The following is a 19,175-nucleotide window of genomic DNA, read 5'->3' as shown; positions in this document are numbered from 1 at the left end:
AGTATAAAATGTAAATTGATGACGTGATATGAGCCGTTTTTTTTAGGCCTACTTAAATTGGTGTTTATGTAAAATATTGACCAATAAGATCGCTTAACTTAAAGAAAAAGGTGGAGGAGCAATATAAAATATTAACGATTAACAAGTTGTGAAACAGATATATACTGTCCAGCGACATTAATGCAACAACCTAACAGCCTGAATAACCACCTTTTGCAGCGCGTACTGCTCCGAGGCATAGAGGAAGAGAGTGACTGAGGATCTGGAAGGTACCAACAAGAATGTGGAGCCAGTCGACTCCAGTGACGTGGGCAGCCGCGCTAGGTTTCGCAGTTGAGGATCCGTAGCGCAAACAGCCAGGTCGAGGCCACCCCACGGATTCTCGACTGAGTCTAAATACGAACAAAATGGTTCAAATGGCTCTGAGCACCATGAGACTTAACTGCTGTGGTCATCAGTCCCCTAGAACTTAGAACTACTTAAACCTAACTAACTTAAGGACATCATACACATCTTCCCCGAGTTCTGCTTCTACCAGGTTTTCTAAGGTTTTCTATTCATCTGTTAAGAAATCTTGTTAGTATTTTGCAACCATGACGTACTGAACTGATAGTTCGGTAATTTTCACACCTGTCAGCAATTGCTTTATGTGAAATTGGAATTATTACATTATTCTCTTAAGTATAAGGGTATTTCGCTTGCCTCGCACATCTTGAACACCGGATGGAAGAACTCTGTCATGGCAGGCTCCCAGGCCAACAGCCGGCCGTGGTGGTCTAGCGGTTCTAGGCGCGCAGTCCGGAACCGCGCGGCTGCTACGATCGCAGGTTCGAATCCTGCCTCGGGCATGGATGTGTGTGATGTCCTTACGTTAGTTAGGTTTAAGTAGTTCTAAGTTCTAGGGGACTGATGAGCACAGATGTTAAGTCCCATAGTGCTCAGAGCCATTTGAACCATTTGAACCCAAGGCCAACATTAGTTCTGACGGAATATCGTCTACTCACGGGACCTTGTTCCGACTTAGATCTTTCAGTGCTCTGTCAAATTCTTCGCACAATATCGTATCTCCAATCTCATCTTCATCTACGACCACTTCCCTTTCTATAATACTGCCGTCAAGTTCATCTCCCTTGCATAGAAACTGTATATACACCTTCCCTCTTTCGGCTTTCCTTATCTATGCTTAGGATTGGTTTTCCCTCTGAGCTCTTGATATTCTTAGTGCTACTTGTCTTTTCCTCAAAGTCCTTTTCAATTTTCATATAGGTGGCATGGAAATATATGAAAATCGGATGGCGCAACACGGGCCTGTTATGGAGGATTACGGACGACCCAAGGCGTCGGACTGCAGCAGACTTTGCAAGTGGACTGCCATTTCCAAGCTGAAGCAGGAGGTGCTTCATGTGTTGAAAAACTCTTATGCGCTTAGAAACTCGATTGTAGCACGCTGTTTGTCACGGACCGACGTAGTTACGTCACACACCATCATGTTACACACCCACAATTCGGATTCCTCTAACAGCAGAGGGCTGCAACTTGGGTCAGCGAAGCGCGAAAGTCGTTTGAGTGATACGTGTGGCCGGCCGGAGTGGCCGTGCGGTTCTCGGCGCTACAGTCTGGGGCCGAGTGACCGCTACGGTCGCAGGTTCGAATCCTGCCTCGGGCATGGATGTGTGTGATGTCCTTAGGTTAGTTAGGTTTAATTAGGTTCAAATGGCTCCGAGCACTATGCGACTTAACTTCTGAGGTCGTCAGTCACCTAGAACTTAGAACTAATTAAACCTGACTAACCTAAGGACATCACACACATCCATGTCCGAGGCAGGATTCGAACCTGCGACCGTAGCGGTCGCGCGGTTCCAGACTGTAGCGCCTAGAACCGCTCGGCCACTTCGGCCGGCTAAATACGAACAGTTTGGTGACCAGGGGAGTACGGTAGAGCGATCCTGGTGCTCTTCGAGCCATGCACGTCCACTGGGAGCTGTGCGTCCTGCTGGTAGGTGCAATTCGGCGTCTACGGGTGGACATGGTCGCACTTGGATAAGACGCTTCACGCCGTGCACGCCAACGGCCGTCTGTCCGATGAACCATAAAACGTGACTCACCTGGAAAGCCGACCTGGCGCCGTTCAGTGAAGGGACTGGCGTACAAATTCCAGCCTTCGCCGCCGATGAACACCAGTCAGCTTAAGTGCATGAACCAGTCGCCTGCTGCGGGGGCCCATAGGGCTCCAACGTTCACTGAACTGTCGTTGAGAAGACACTGTTGGTAGACTCTCGGTTCATCTGGGCTGTCAGTTGCTCGACAGTTGCACGTCTTTTCGCCCTATACACATCCCCGCTGTGGTGTCACCGCCAGACACCACACTTGCTAGGTGGTAGCTTTAAATCGGCCACGGTCCATTAGTACATGTCGGACCCGCGTGTCGCCACTGTCAGTGATCGCAGACCGAGCGCCACCACACGGCAGGTCTAGAGAGACGTACTAGGACTCGCCCCAGTTGTACGACGACTTTGCTAGCGACTACACTGACGAAGCTTTTCTCTCATTTGCCGAGAGACAGTTAGAATAGCCTTCAGCTAAGTCCATGGCTACGACCTAGCAAGGCGCCATTAACCATTTCTAGAGAGAGTCTCACTTGTATCATCAAGAATGCTGTATACAAATGATGGATTAAAGTTAAGTATTCCAGCAGCTACGTACTTTTCTTTATAGCATTCATTACGTATCCTGTTTCAGACTTAAGCAAGCCTGCGTGAATTAAACGCGTGCCTTTCGGTTACCCGTCACTGTGGACTGGCTGTCTTGTCAGTCCACTGCACCCGCAGCCGTTGTTCACCCGTCATGTGTGACTCGTGGTGCACCACAGTTGTGTTGGCGCCAGGTTTGGATAGCGTCATTTTGCCATACGCGGTATACTTTCAGCACGGCTGCATAGGAACAGTTTAAAAACTTTGCCGTTTCGGAAAATGTTGCAGCTTTGGCCTAGAAGCCAATGACCATGCCGTAATGCATGTTTAATAAACGTATTTGACGTGCTGTTTGAAGTTTTTTTAGGGTAATTAGACGAAGATAGAATTCAAGAAATAAAACAGAAAGCAGTAGGTAACAATGGCGATGCAAATGTTCGATGCGTAACTCTACATATAAAATACGTATCAACATAAAATGATTGTTATCATAGCTTCCCATGCTGCGTTATTCCTATAGCTCTCTTGGAAGTCCTTAATAATTCAAAGAAAGTACCATGGTGGCTCTCATAGGAAACTACTTTCAGACGACGTAATTGTTGCTACTCCGCTCCCATTTTGCACATGCAAAGAGTATGTGACTTATTTCACCTTTTGAAGTATTTGTACAGTCTCAGAATGGAATTCGATTTACTCCAGAGTGATGAAGGTGTATTGGAAAACCTCCGTGGTTGAAGCTCAGGCGACAGATAACAGTCATCTAGGAATAACCAGGGTCTGTGTGGACTACCACGCTGAACGCAGGATTAATATCTTCTCGTGATTAACTGAGATCCAGTCCTCCTACTGCTGTTGAAAGGCTTGCTGTGTGTCCGGACTACGCAGCTCAAAAGAAAAAAATGTGACGTTGATTAAAGTTCAAGATTTTGTGGCTTCTTTAGCAAGAATATCGACTACTTTACTATGAATGATGCCGCAGAGAGATTCAGCCCACAAGAATTCTATCGTCTAACAGTGAATTTCACACTAGATGCACTGCCAAACGATTGCTAAGGTGAGGTTGCTTGTGTTGGAATTCTAGTTCTTATGCCTCAGAGACTGCAAAACTGACATCGAATCGTATGCAAAGTGGTTCTCCTCGCCAGACATCATACGAGGGCCAGTCAGAGAATAATGGCTCCTATTTTCTTCTCCTTCATTAAGTTGGTAATGTACGGGTGCGTACTGAAACGTAATGTCTACTGACACGGCCGTAGTTACGACCGCTCACAACAACCTCTGAAAAACTACACTGGTGCAAATCTGCAACACACCAGATTACTTTAAACTAAAAGTTTTAACAATTCACACAAGCACACAAAATATGCACCCTGTAGGAGGGATGGAAATGATACAAAACACTAAAATTAAAATATTAATTTTGCCACCGAAGGTGCAACTTGATTTTAACTTCTAAGAAAAGTCTTACGGTGGAAGGGTAGCAACTTTATATACTAAAATGACCATTTAAATAAAAGCCCATGAAATACAAACTTATATAAAATTATACAAGGTTGGCCAAACAAACTAAGATGCTCTACAGTACACAGATACCGCCTCTCAAGATGATAGGCAAGATCAAAACATATTTCAGGTATTAGGCCGTTACACTCCAAGCAATAAATTCGTTAACACACCGAATCCGACAAACATGACAGAGGCAGCTACTAACGTATGAAAGATTGATTGGGAGATTACCGAACAACCCGAACCGCCTGTTACTTTAACCCGCCCCTGCTCCGCAAGGGAAAAACGGACCACCCAATTTATAAACAACCACCTTCCCGCGGGTCGGCAAACGGAGAAGAATGGTGGGACCACCCCAAAGCAAAACGGCTGGTGACCTCACCAAGAAAACAAGTAGAATTTAACAAGAGTAAATCAAACAACATATCACCAATCACTTAACTTCTAATAAACTGCGATTTCTCGAGAAGACCTGGCGCAGCACCCCCAAATAGCTCTCCCGAACCGTCCGTTGCCAGCCGCTTCAACGGAAGCAGGAAAGCGCGCCGATCTCCCGTCTCACGGCGTCGCAGCTCGCGCCGGCCGGACTGATGTCGTGGGTTGACTCCTGTTGCTCTCGTGTCGACCGCGAAGTCACTACCCCTCGCTGTACGGCGCGGCCCACTGGACTCACGTGGCGACCTCACATGTGCCGACTCTCAAGACAGACAAGTCATCCCGTGTAACAGTGCGCGACCGACCAACCGATGCATCCAACCGCCAATGACCATTGCCTGAGCAAACTCGAGCAGACTGGCGGCCTAACGCGCAGACTCAGATGCAGGAACCAAGCCCCGACCAGGCGACAACTCGCTGAGTTCTCTTACTGGCGGAGTGGAAAGACTCTCATTTTTCCGGCTTTAAAGGTTGATCCGAACGACAGACATACTAGGACTCCGAACGACAGACAGACACTAACTGCCTAACAAATGCGGACGGGAGACGGACTAGCAAGCTGGGGACTGACCCAGACTGACTGACTGGCGAGATTTTTTTTTTTCTTTCTTTATTGAATTTCAATTCCCCCCGGAGGGGGGCGGGCTGGCAGCAGCTTAGTATGCCGCTCTTCAGCCTACAGATTTTGTGACAAAGATCAGGAGAACAAATAATAATAAAAAACAGGCGATAAAATCGGAGACTTAGAGAGTAACAAGGCGAAAAGAAATCGGGGAACTTAAAACAAACAACAGAGGGATGATGATGCTAATAAAAATACATACGAAGCAGACAGGGAAAACAATAGACAATTAAAAAAACACGGCGACAGTCTGGATTCTGTTCGCAAAAGACATAAAATTCACACCTAGCGACAGCATGGTTTCTGTTCGCAACACGAGAAAGACAAACAACACTGAATAGTCACTGGAACACGGCACTAAAAAGTTGGAAAATGTGACACCACAGTCGAGAGCAGGTGGGGGGAAACTGGACAGAAGATGGGAAAACAAAAAAGGGGGAAAGGAGAGTAAAAGCGAAGGGGGGGAACCGGGAAAGGAGCTGATGGAGGATGAGGACCCATAAGAGGGGTAGGGGGCAGACGCGACAGGGAGTGGGGTAGGCAGAGGAGGGGAATACACAAGGTCTGGGGGGGGGGGAGAAGGGAGGTGGGGAGATGTTTAGTGGGGAGAAAACAGGACGGAAGGATGGGGGGGAAGTGGGTGCCCAGGGAAAGGACAGAGGAAAGGAGGGGGAGGGAGGATCAGAGTTGATAGGAAGGATAAATGGAGGGAGAGAAGGCATCATCCGGGAGGGGGAGTTGACGGAAGCCACCTTGGGAAAGGAGATGTAGGGCGTAGAGATGGAGGGTAGGGGGGACACAATGGTGAAGACGTGGCAGGGGGCGGGGATGGGAGAGGAGAGGAGCAACCAGGGGGTGAGGGGGTTCAAGACGGCGGGAGGTGTAGAGGACGCGGATATGTTCGAGGAATAGGAGCAGATGGGGGAAAGGAATGAGCTGACTGGCGAGCTTATAGCGCCCCTTAAATGCACGTGAAAAGGCGATCTTTTCCTTTTTCCACCAGAGGGAGACACCAAAGCTGCGATTGCCACAGCGGCGGCACCGCCAGAAACGGAGGGCGACTGCTTCACACTACGCGCTGCGGCGCGCTCTCCAAAACAGCAGTTTTTACCACGGCTCACCTACGAATTTTTTTATTCCGTTCTCAGTATCAGTTAAGCTGTCACATTTCACACGTATCAAAAAAAATGGTTCAAATGACTCTGAGCACTATGCGACATAACTTCTGAGGTCATCAGTCGCCTAGAACTTAGAACTAATTAAACCTAGACGCTACAGTCTGGAACCGAGCGACCGCTACGGTCGCAAGTTCGAATCCTGCCTCGGGTATGGATGTGTGTGTTGTCTTTAGGTTAGTTAGGTTTAATTAGTTCTAAGTTCTAGGCGACTGATGACCTCAGAAGTTAAGTTGCATAGTGCTCAGAGCCATTTGTACCTAATTAAACCTAACTAACCTAAGGACATCACACACATCCATGCTCGAGGCAGGATTCGAACCTGCGACCGTAGCGGTCACTCGGCCCCAGACTGTAGCGCCGAGAACCGCACGGCTACTCCGGCCGGCCACACGTATCACTCAAACGACTTTCGCGCTTCGCTGACCCAAGTTGCAGCCCTCTGCTGCTAGAGGAATCCGAATTGTGAGTGTGTAACATGATGGTGTGTGACGTAACTATGTCGGTCCGTGAGAAACAGCGTGCTGTAATCGAGTTTCTAAGCGCATAGGAGTTTGTCAACACATGAAGCACCCTCTGCTTCAGCTTGGAAATGGCAGTCCACTTGCAAGGTCCGCTGCAGTCCGACGCCTTGGGTCGTCCGTAATCCTCCATAACAGGCCCGGGTTGCGCCATCCGATTATCATATATTTCCATGCCACCTATATGAAAATTGAAGAGGACTTTGAAGAAAAGACAAGTAGCACTAAGAATATCAAGAGCTCAGAGGGAAAACCAGTCCTAAGCGTAGATAGGGAAAGCCGAAAGAGGGAAGGAGTATATACAGTTTCTATGCAAGGGAGATGAACTTGACGGCAGTATTATAGAAAGGGAAGTGGTCGTAGATGAAGATGAGATTGGAGATACGATATTGTGCGAAGAATTTGACAGAGCACTGAAAGATCTAAGTCGAAACAAGGTCCCGTGAGTAGACGATATTCCGTCAGAACTAATGGGGAGCCTGCCATGACAGAGTTCTTCCATCCGGTGTTCAAGATGTGCGAGGCAAGCGAAATACCCTTATACTTAAAGAGATAACGTAATAATTCCAATTTCATATAAAGCAATTGCTGAAAGGTGTGAAAATTCCCGAACTATCAGTTCAGTACGTCATGGTTGCAAAATACTAACAAGATTTTTTAACAGATGAATAGAAAACCTGGTAGAAGCAGAACTCGGGGAAGATCAGTTTGGGTTCCGGAAAAATGTAGGAACACGTGAGACGATACTGATGTTACGATTTCCCTAAGAAGATAGGTCAAGGGAAAGCAAATCTAAGTTTGTAGCATTTGTAGACATAGAGAAAGCTTTTGACAATGTTCACTGGAATACTCTCTTTCAGATTCTAAAGTTGGTAGAGGTAAAATACAGGGAGCGAAAGGCTATTTACAATTTGTACAGGAACCAGATTGCAATCATAAGAGTCGAGGGGCACGAAATGGAAGCAGTGGTTGAGAAGGGAGAGAGACAGGATTGTAGCCTATTCCCAATGTTATTCAATCTGTATATTGAACAAACAGTAAAGGAAACAAAAGAAAAGTTTGGAGTAGGAATTTTGAAAGGAGGATATAAGATGAACATCAACAAAAGCAAAATGAGGATGCTGAGGGAATGAGATTAGGAAATGAGAGGCTTAATCTACTAAATGAGTTTTGCTATTTGGGAAGAAATATAACAGAAGATGATCGAAGTAGAGAGGATATAAAATGTAGACTGCCAATGGCAAGAAAAGCATTTGTGAAGAAGAGAAGTTCGTTAATATCGAATATACATTTAACTGTTAGGAACTCTTTTCTGAAAGTATTTACATGGAGTGTAGCCGTGTACAGAAGTGAAACACTGACGATAAACAGTACAGACAAGAAGGGAACAGAAGCTTTTGAAACGTGCTGCTACAGAAGAATGCTGAAGATTAGATGGGTAGATCACGTAACTAATGGGGAGTTACTGAACAGAATTGGAGAGAAGAGGAACGAGTGGCACAACTTGACTAGAAGAAGGGATCGGTTGGTGGGACATGTTCTGAGGCATCAAGGGGACACCAATTTAGTATTGGAGGGCAGCGTGGAGGGTAAAAATCGTAGAGGGAGACCAAGAGATGAATACACTAAGCAGATTCAGAATGGTGTAGATTACAGTTGTTAGAGATGAAGAGGATTGCACAGAATAGAGCAGCATGGAGAGCTGCTTATAACGATATGTTTACGTAATGTGTATACATAAACATACAGTTATAAATGTCCCCGTTCGTAGTCGCTAATTATAACAAGGTGTTACTTTTGTGCTGTAACATATAGCTATAATCAGCGGTGGAAACATATTTGCGAACGCCGACTGTGTGCGGCTGTTTCTTGTTGGATCGTCTGATCAGTCGGAAGTTGCATTGCAGAGGAGAGTAAATGCCTATTCAGAATATAATTATTTTGGATAGCTCGACATGAATTTCCTAAGGGACCGTAGTTTACCATGCATTTACCAGTAGAATGTGGCGCGGAGAAAATATTTCGCCGCATGCAACTTCCGTCCGAACTCGACGAAAGAATTCGTGACTGTGAACTCTCTATTTGGCAGAAACATATAGAAAATTAAATAATTTCATGAAGAAGTGAGACATAGATTCTATAGTAAATGAATAGTCCATACACCAGTTCCATTTAACTCTGAATTTATGGCAATTAATAGACGAACTTACACTGCAATGAAGGATTTAACATGGATGCCGTTTTGACTGGCACTTCTCGTAATGAAAACAATTCCTTTGACGTTTTCACATACACGTCGCACAATAAATCTACTGCTAAGCACTTTTAGTATTACACATTTACTTTACACTAGAACAATATTATTTTTAACAATATATACGGCGGCAAGACATGCGCGACCGACACAAGTTATAGGAGACAAGAGAAGAATGAGTAACTGTTCATCGAGAATATCTCGTACCTCAAAAAAAAAAAAAAATGTGTAAAAGTGTTCTTCTTCTGTCCGTTTTTCGCGCCGCGTTTTTCAAAGTCAATAACTCACTGGATCTCTGACGGCGCTTCGACAATAAACAAGTTACGTCACAGGTCGTTCACCTTTTACATTCTCGCAACATTATTTGCTAACTGTAGCTGTTGCCGAGCGACTGCTCGATTAGTGAATGATTTAAAATGATAAGGCAATCACATAATGTTACATGCTTCAAACAAGTCTTTGGACTGAAGACCACAACAACAACAGCATTTCGAAAACTATGCGTTTCTAGAAGATGAGCACCCGACACAAAGTAGACGAAATTTCCTACAAAATGCTCCCATTACTCCCATTACCACACTGAAAATCTCGGCTCTCGAGCGGCTTCTTGCAAATACAGAACAGCCAAGGGCGGTGTGGGTGTGGGCGAGCAGGACTGTTCTGCACGAAACTCTGCCAGCAATGTGAAGGGCTGCGCTCCAACGTCACGGCATTTATATACAGACGACGAAGACGATCTGGAAAAACCCCTTGCAGTAATAGTGTCTGCAACAGGTGGGGCAAAGAAGGTGTAACATTTGGCAGCATTATGCATCTTTACTAATCAAATGTTGTCTTTAATCAATCAATTACAATTTTTTCAGCTGAAGAACGAAAACAACTCACTGTTCATCCTGCGCCTTCCACAGCCGCTAACGCTTTGCGTAGACCCTTCATTGCTCAGAACCCTTCACTTGTACGTTTAGTGCCCAAGAGACATTGACTGTGCTGTCAACAGCCATGTATGGTGACGGAACATGGAGGATAAACAGTTCAGACAAAAAGGGAGTAGACGCTTTAGAAATGTGGTGCTGCAGAAGAATGTAGAAGATTAGATGGGTAGATGACATAACTAATGAGGAGGCACTGTATAGAATTGTGGAGACAAGAAAAATGTCGTAGGATACGACACGCTCTGAGGCATCAAGGGCTCACTAATTTAGTGTTTGAGGGAAACACGGCGGGGAGGGGGGGCAGAGAAGGTAAAAATGAATTGTAGAGGGAGGCAAAGAAATGAATACAGTAAGGAGGGCCGGACGGATTGGCCGAGCGGTTCTAGGAGCTACAGTCTGGAACCGCGAGACCGCTGCGGTCGCAGGTTCGAATCCTGCCTCGGGCATGGATGTATGTGGTGTCTTTAGGTTAGTTAGGTTTAAGTAGTTCTAAGTTCTAGGGGACTGATGACCTCAGAAGTTAAATCCCATAGTGCTCAGAGCCATTTGAACCATTTAATCATTCAATTACAATTTTTTGAGTTGAAGAACGAAAACAACTCACTATTCATCCGGCACCTTCCACAGCCGCTAACACTTTGCGTAGACCCTTCATTGCCCAGAACCCTTCACCTGTACGTTCTAGTGCCAAAGAGACATTGATTGTGCTATCAAGAGCTATGTACGGTGATGGAACATGGAGGATAAACAGTTTAGACAAATGAGAGTAGACGCTTTAGAAACATGTGTTCCAAACAGTTCTTGCACTTGGGTCTGGCTATTCAGCGTCCACGACCGGTAATCAAAAAGTATTTTATAGTTATGTAAATTACATAAACATTACGTTGTGATAGGTACGTCTTTTCAGGTAACAAAAGGGCATATCAGCTCTCTTCATTATATCGATGAACAGCAGAAGACATACTTAAAACAAGGCAAGTTTTTTTGTTATTGATATATTTTTTGGTTTCATCGACTTGATTTAGCAACTAACTTTCAATAATTTGCTTAATTTTTAGTGTAAGAAAATTCATATAAAACGATTTTTGTGTATCTTTCATATACAAAACATTACATTTAGAAAGGCTCTAATTATTTTTAAGTTTGGTTGTTTCCAATTTGCATTACCTGCTAGTTTGGATAGATTGCCATAAAATCGTATTTACTTATTATCTTAAAAACATTTGTTCAGAAGGAGCTTTCAAAACAAAAACTTTATTACTGCGAACTTAATTATTATTATTATTATTGCTGCATTAACTTTAATAATGGAACATAAAAACCTATTTTTTACTAAGCGTGTGACGCAAGAATGATGAGAAAACCACATTTTATTTTATGCTTCCATAAAGTCTACTTCGCCTACGAACTGAGAGACAACGTGAAGTATAAATATAGGGTGTAAACGATTATTGTTTACAACGTAGCATAGCTATGTAGTGGAAGTCGAAACGAAGAACTTTATACAAGGCACTTGTGGTCTACTAAGTTGGGAAACAGCCACCAACAGGTTTACAAGACTACATGTGCTATAGCCCATGCGCGTCGCGTGAGATTTTCATGTTCTCTTCTACAGCTCTCTACACATCGTCATCGATTGTTTCGCCATTGTTGCTTCCATTAGCTTGTCATTTCTTCACTGCCTAATTATTACATGTTTGTCTCTTTGTTGTATCTGCTCGTAACGTAATTGGCGAGCAGTCTGTACTCGGGGCCGGTTTTCCGTGCGCCACCCTATATTATTTCCCTGCGATCAGCCACACAAGGCTGCGGTTGGCTAAACGAGAGGTTCTGCAGAATCACAGAAATCACTTCTGAAAGTGTGTAAGAATTCTGTAATGAATAAAAACTCTATAGTCCAGGGGGGAGGCAAGTGCCACCCACCTCTTGGTGCCCTCCATCCGTCAGTCACCTACACTACTAGTTTTCAGTTTTTCATAAGAACCACATACCAAGCACAAACGAACGGTGAACGAATAAAAATGAAGGGTTCCCAATAGAGATGGGCAAACTGAAACACGTAACTGTTTCGAAACAAATGAAACAGTACAATGTAATGTTTCGATACGCTGTTTCGAAACAGTGAAACAGTTTGTGTTTTGTAATCTAATAAACCTACACATTTTATCATCTTGAATGTCTACTGTATAAGTATGTCCACATAAACACAAATGAGTTGCGAGAGCGCTAATCATATCCCAGAAAGTATGAAATTATCACTTAGGCGTCTTGGCAGTTTCGTATTTCTGCAGAAAATGCGCTGCTTTCGTGTCGTGTGGCTTTCATACTTTTCAATTGGCTGAGGACAGCCATAGCTCAAGACAGAAAGGCCACCACGAACGGAACTGGAGGTGGGAGCAAACTGCAGAAACAACGGATATGCTACTGGGATTCCCACATTCCGTTAGTATGGCTAATATACCCATCCTGCTAATTTCCATGCACACAAAGGGAATCATTGTGGATAATAGACACAGCGACTATAGACTCACAAATAACGGCAAATAATTCGAATAAATAACAAAATATAACAGAAAAAAATTTTGTCTTTCAAGGTGTTTCGAACCGTTACTATAAATTCACCATGCTTCCTAGTCCTTCCCGTTCACCATTACACTATCAGTGATATGTCAAACAGATTGCTTGCAATTATACCTACATCAGATTTATGAATATGTCTAATAACTGTCACTCTACGCCTTTTTTTATTCAAAATGTTGTAGGCTTACTTGCGTTTCTTAATATGATTACTGTACATGAACAGAGAAGCGTATGTTATAAAAAAAGTGTAATTTAAGTTAATGATTTTCACATATTCATTATTTTGAATGTGAATGGTATTCGTTGTTTTATTGTTTGGTTAATGTTTATAAAGGATATGTTACGCCATTTCGAAATAGGACAGTCAGCTAGAAACGAAGCTTTATTTTCGTATATCTTAAGCTTCATGCTATTGCTTGTCAAAAAGATTTAGACACTCTTGAACGTGTTTCATGAAGTGTTATGTTGTGTTTCAGTACCTGTGCCGAGCCCGAATCTCGTCCGACACAGAACGGAATGAAACATCACTGTTTCGATACAATCAGTCCATTCCAAGCACAGGTGGACTGAAACAGCCTTATTTTGAAACAACGATACAGTTTCTGTGTCTGGCTCGAGACCGAATGTGGCCCAGTTATCCGAGACAGGGTGGAATGAAACACCACTGTTTCGAAACAGTGAACCGTAGCCGTTCCGAAACACTGAAACAGTTCCACGTATCGATACACTGTATCGAAACATAGAAACAGTGGCCAAGTCTAGTTCCCAAAGAAGAACGATCAGCAGTGAACTAGTTCCCAAGGATGAACGAGTTTGCCCATCTCTAGCATGGAGAGCTGCATCAAACCAGTTTTCGGCCTAAAGATCACAACAACAACAACAACAGTATAGTACTTACGTTTGTTGTAAAACAAAAATTATAAAATAGGAAGCATTACTTTCCGGAAGACTCTGGTACCAGTGTCGCTGCAGGGGGAAGCTACTGTGGACGGAGGAGGGCCATCCACTGTTTGGTGGCGATGTTTTCCGACGTCGCCGGCGACGCATGCGCACGTCGGTGGTGGGTGCGTGGCGTCGCCGGTGGGCGGAGCAGCGCGGTATAAATGCCGTGCGAGGGGGCGAGCCGCCGCAGTCGCTACAGCGACACCCTGCGGCCGGCTGAGGGACCACACGGCTGGCGTCCGGCGGCTGCGTCCTTCGCGCGGCTACGAGATTCGCCTGCTGCTCGGGGCTCTTCGCGCTTCAGCTCGCAGCACAAGTCGCTTTTCTGGCACTGCTTTCATTGTGATCGTGTAATTCCACAAACAGCTACAGACGGTACCTTTCGTCGCAGCCGCGTGAAGTGCTTGTCATATTTACCAGGCGAAAAAAGATTTATTTCCCGTCGCGTGACAATTACCTCGAACATTGTTAGCTCTTGAATTCTGTGCTAGCAATAACTATACCTATGCGATACGTTAACGGCACTGCTGTTACTGTAATCGTCTAATTACACATACAGCTACAGGAAATAACTCTCGTCGCAGCGACGCCAAGTGCTTGTGCTGTTTACCACGCGAATGACATTTCCCGTCGTTTGATGATTGTGGTGTCGAATATTACCTCGAACGTTGTTAGCTTTTGAATTCTGTGCTATAATTAAGTAAATCTGAAACTTTTGTTTGGTTATTTCATCCATTCTCAACTAGTTGCCATCGCTACGTATTTACGAGAGAGTCGTTGGCCAACCACCACAACAAATACTTTGCTACTGTGATGGTAAAGCTGCAGTGAAGTTTCGTCTTGTTCAAATACTGACAGCTGGAATGTAGCACAGGTGATAGCGTACAGAACTATTCCTCTCTGCGACAATGATTGAGGTGTTAAATCAGTGAGGAGGACTATTTGTAACTGCGATAAAGATAAGAGATTTGTTTGGGTAAAGAGACTACGAAACGAGTGCTAGTTTGGAGAGGTGGTAGAGCAGAAAATGGCTAGGTAACGCCGCCGTTACTCTCGTCTTCCAGTGGCCTTGCGCGTCACTCTCTGAACGGTATGCTAACGACGTGCAGCGTGACGGAACGCAAGAGACAGCTGGCTCGCATAACTGTTGTCCACCTGTCACCTGATTTGTGAACTGTTCTGCAATAGCCCCTGCCATTCCGAGTGACAAATCGCCGCTTTCAGGGAGACGGACCTACAAGTCATCGGGAACGAGCACAGCTACGAAGCTACGAGCATCGTCTTCAGTCGTCCTCAGCGATAGCTTGCGAAGTGCAAGTGTGTCACACGCACACGTGACGGACAACGTACCAGGCGGGCCAGCGCGTGCGACGGCGTTCTACGCCACGTGGCCCGCTAAGAGGGAGACTTGTTGCTCCTCTGGCGAAATCAATACACGCAGGATTTCGGCCACGTGCTGTGTAGCGTGCGGGTGAACCAATTGGACACACACACAAACAAACGCGCACTCCGAGGGACGAGTTCTTTGCTCGCAGCGTGCCAGCGCGCCGGAAATCGTGGACGGCGGAGAAAGTGGACGTTATCAGCGGCGCAGAGAAAACAAACGGAGGAGAGTCAGTTGTTTCCTCTTCGAGTGAGTTCAGTGCGCCGGCGGCTGCATCTCGTGCGCAGAAGGTGTGCCGATTAAGCATTCCCGCACCGGAGCCGGCTGAAGAGTCGTCAGTTCTCAGAAGGGGAGGCGTAGGTGTGCATCCTGTGTGCTGAGAATACGCATTGTTTGGACACTGTGCCAAAATTCAGTGTCCGGTCCACCTGATGCAGAAGGCAGCCATAAACAGACCGGCGTTCGTACGGACGATACGTGGCCATTGATCTGCGCGTATCAGTTGGTGATAAAAAGAAGTTTTGTGGTAGGAGTTTGCTCGTCTTATTCAAAAAGCAGCGCTGTGACAGGGATAGCAATGCGGTCAGAAGATTTTTAGGGGTCTTGACGTCATTCAGAGAATTATTAACTGAAATTTAGTTTGCCTGTCGCAAAGTGTTTGCATTGGCAATAACGCGAGTTTTACCCGCGGATTGCAGGGAGGAGCTAACGTCTTGCCGTACAGCGGCTGATAATATTATTCTCCAGGACTTTTAAGAACGTCTGCACGTGATTTAGAGAACTGTTGCCCCTGGGAGATTTCTATTGCATGTGAAAAAATATTTGCGTTGGCAATATCACAAGACTTGGCTGAGGTTTAGAGGAAGGAGTATTGCAGATACGGCGAATTATTGACAGTGGGAAGGGTTTGAAGTTTTTAAGCTAGATTTGAGAAATTTTGAATCTGCCATCGCTGAGTGACAGTGCGCAAAATTACGACTCCACGGAGGTGATGTTAAGGACGTTTTTAGACTGTAGCGTTTCTTCTCTGCTGTGATCGACTTCGGGCATCGAATGCTGCGATGAAGACGACGTGAACTGTTGGCGAACTGTAGTGTGTCGGAGAGAGCTGCTACAGGGATCGACGAGCCGATGTCAGCGTAGGGAAGAAGCGATGCCGACGTGCTTCTTGCCATTGCAGGGCAGCGGGGGCGGCGGCGGCACGGGAGGCGAGCCCGGCGGCGGCGGGGGCGGGGGCGGAAGCTCGCAGCTCGGCGGCGACGGCGGGGGCGGCTCGTCGGACGCCCGCTGCGGCTGGTGCTTCTTCCGGCCGCGCCTGCTGCAGCGCTTCCGCACCGCCAAGTGGGTCCTCTTCTGGCTCTGCTGGGCCGGCGCCATGCAAGGTAAGCCGCCCACGCCAGCTTACTGTTCACCGTGCGCGCTGCCTTGTAAGCAGGAAGACTCCACTGAAGTGTCGCAAGGCGCACTTTCTCTGCTGCTTCAGCAGGTGTTCGTAATTTGTTTAAATTATTATTGTCTTTCCCGACTTAAACTTACAGCAATATAGGAGTATTATTCACCAAAGGCGTTTCGCTTTTACTCGTAAGTTCATGTTTACATGTTCTGTAGTCCAATACCACCAATGACGACCGGAAACGAAACGTATGTGGCGAAAAATGCTCTTAATTTGCAGTAACCTTAAGACAGGGAAAATCAGCGACTGATACATAACAGTTGCTGCGGATTATGGTCATGCGAACAAACATATTATTAGTAATTCGGTTTTTTGTCGAGTGTAGGTGGAGTCAGTCCAAACAGAAGAAGCTAATTGCGTTTATTATGTGGCACCCAGTCCATGAACGGAATGTCCCTAAATTACTGAGTACTTGGTCAGTGTGGCAGCACCTCCATGTTTACACGCGAGTAACACGATGAGGGCTTGGGAGGGATCAGGGAGGGGGAGCTAGTAACAGCGTACACTTAAGTATTCTTGCAACTCAAAATTTTGTACATGGCTGCACGTTCAGAGACCGTGAATAGTTACAATTGAAAGAAAAATAGCCCTCGGTCACTATTTTTAACAAATTAACCTGGTTTCGACACTGCTAGGAGTGTCTTCCTCAGAATTTAAAACAAACAATGGTTGCAATCTGCACCATGCAAATAATGAGCAGCCCTTAGTGGCTCGCCATCACAGTTTTCTTTATCTTAAATATTTTTGTGACTAATGCCCTTTTGCATTATTTATTATTTTATACATGACATATAAGTACTGTCAGTCTTTTACGATGATTCCGTACTTGATGATGATGATGATGTTTGGTTTGTGGGGCGCTCAACTGCGTGGTTATCAGCGCCCGTACAATTACCCAATCTTTGCTCAGTCCAATTTCGCCACTTTCCTGGATGATGATGAAATGATAAGGACAACACAAACACCCAGTCATCTCGAGGCAGGTGAAAATCCCTGACCCCGCCGGGTATCGAACCCGGGACCCCGTGCTCGGGAAGCGAGAACGCTACCGCGAGACCACGAGCGGCGGACGCTTCCGTGCTTATACCCTGTCATACGTTTTTAGTCATTATTCTGTGACCATGTTATAGAATATAGACCATTCTTTGTTTTAAATTCTGAAGAAGACACTCCTAGCAGTGTTGAAACCAGTTTAATTTGTTAAAAATAGTGACCGAGGGCTGTTTTTCTTTCAATTGTGATTCTTGCAACTGGAGATTGAGACGCGGATCCATGGTTTCGTCCTTGGGTGAGACGGGCCCGAAGTTTCTTACTACCCCCCCTCCCCCCCCCCCAAATATAATTGCGGCCTCCCACACTTTCAACATGCCACATATATCTTCGAGTTGAATAGTAATAACAATAAAATTCCGTACATAAAATGTTTTAATGTATTATTATTATTTCTTTGCATCAGTACTTAGAACATTGCGTTGGCATAACATGCAAGAATTTGCATTTCATAGATATATTGCATTTGAGAAGCATTAGTCTGAAAATTTGAGAACAACATGCATCAGACAATTAATTTAAGAACCGTATAGTGGCAGACTCAGAAGTACTCATTATAAGCAGTGTTTCGCTTAGCACTGCGATTATGAACACAGGTCTGCACATTATGGCTATGTTAGCGTGCGAATGATGGGAATATTGTTTATTCCAGTAGTGTTCACCTAAGCTCCGGAAGGCAGTCTATCTGTTACTTTTTCTTCTTAGTAGAGGGTCTTTCCCTTTCTGTGTTCCGCTCCTCAACGTGCTGAAGTTTTCCAGTTCGACCTGCGCGCTTACGAACCGTCCGGGATTTGTTGTTGATACCACGTACTGTCAGCATAGGAATGTGTGCCTTTACGTGGCTGAAATGTTACCGGTCAGGTAGTGAGCCCTCCATGTGGGGGCAGGCCATCACACAATCATCTGAAAAGAATCCTTTGCTAAATGCATCTGTAATTTCTTAAAATTCCTCGCCATTTTCAGAACTCTTACTTTCCTCCGAAAATTAGCTGTGAAATTTGGAAAACTATATATCTGACACTACGAACGCTTGTAATAAAATTTATTTTTGGGAAGGAGGATCCTCTCCCTTCTGTAGCTGTGCCTCATGCTGAGCGCTGTCTATACCCTAGTGCCAGGCAGCATAACAGCTAAACATTTCTCGGCTGGGTCAGAGATTTTTGTCCGCTCGGGGGCTGAGTGTTGTGTTGTTCTAATATTCGTACCGTCATAACCGACACGAAAATCGCCAGCATGGTTTCACATGACAAATCTAAGCACATGTAACTTCGTACCAGGTTACGGCTCGGTCCTAATGTCTGAATTGTCACCGAGCGAGGTGGCGCAGTGGTTAGCACACTGGACTCGCATTCGGGAGGACGACGGTTCAATCCCGCGTCCGGCCATCCTGGTTTAGGTTTTCCGTGATTTCCCTAAATCGCTCCAGGCAAATGCCGGGATGGTAACTTCGAAAGGGCACGGCCGACTTCCTTCCCTAATCTAGTGACACCGATGACCTCGCAGTTTGGTCTCCTCCCCCAAATAACCCAACCCTCTGAATTGTCGCAACACACGTTCGCACCTTCCACTGATGAAATGGTTTTATCTCCGCGTCCCGAAGCCAATTACAGTAAATAAGTGAAATAAAATAA

At 45.4% G+C, this 19,175-nt stretch overlaps 1 protein-coding gene across 3 annotated transcripts in view; it reads left to right on the top strand.

Annotated features, from left to right (window-relative positions):
* The window catches only part of LOC126161329 (solute carrier organic anion transporter family member 4A1), a 1,079,633-nt gene that overhangs the window by 413,530 nt on the left and 646,928 nt on the right, over positions 1 to 19,175 (top strand). For all 3 annotated transcript variants that reach the window (XM_049917087.1, XM_049917085.1, XM_049917086.1), the window contains one exon: positions 16,222 to 16,423. In XM_049917087.1, coding sequence (XP_049773044.1) covers positions 16,222 to 16,423 — 202 coding nt within the window. The remainder of the gene's footprint in view (positions 1 to 16,221; positions 16,424 to 19,175) is intronic.

This window comes from Schistocerca cancellata, chromosome 2 (genome assembly GCF_023864275.1).
Source record: "Schistocerca cancellata isolate TAMUIC-IGC-003103 chromosome 2, iqSchCanc2.1, whole genome shotgun sequence".
Classification (NCBI taxonomy): Eukaryota; Metazoa; Arthropoda; class Insecta; order Orthoptera; family Acrididae; genus Schistocerca; species Schistocerca cancellata.
Note: the sequence above shows the minus strand (reverse complement) of the source record. Positions and strands in the feature narration are given on the sequence as shown.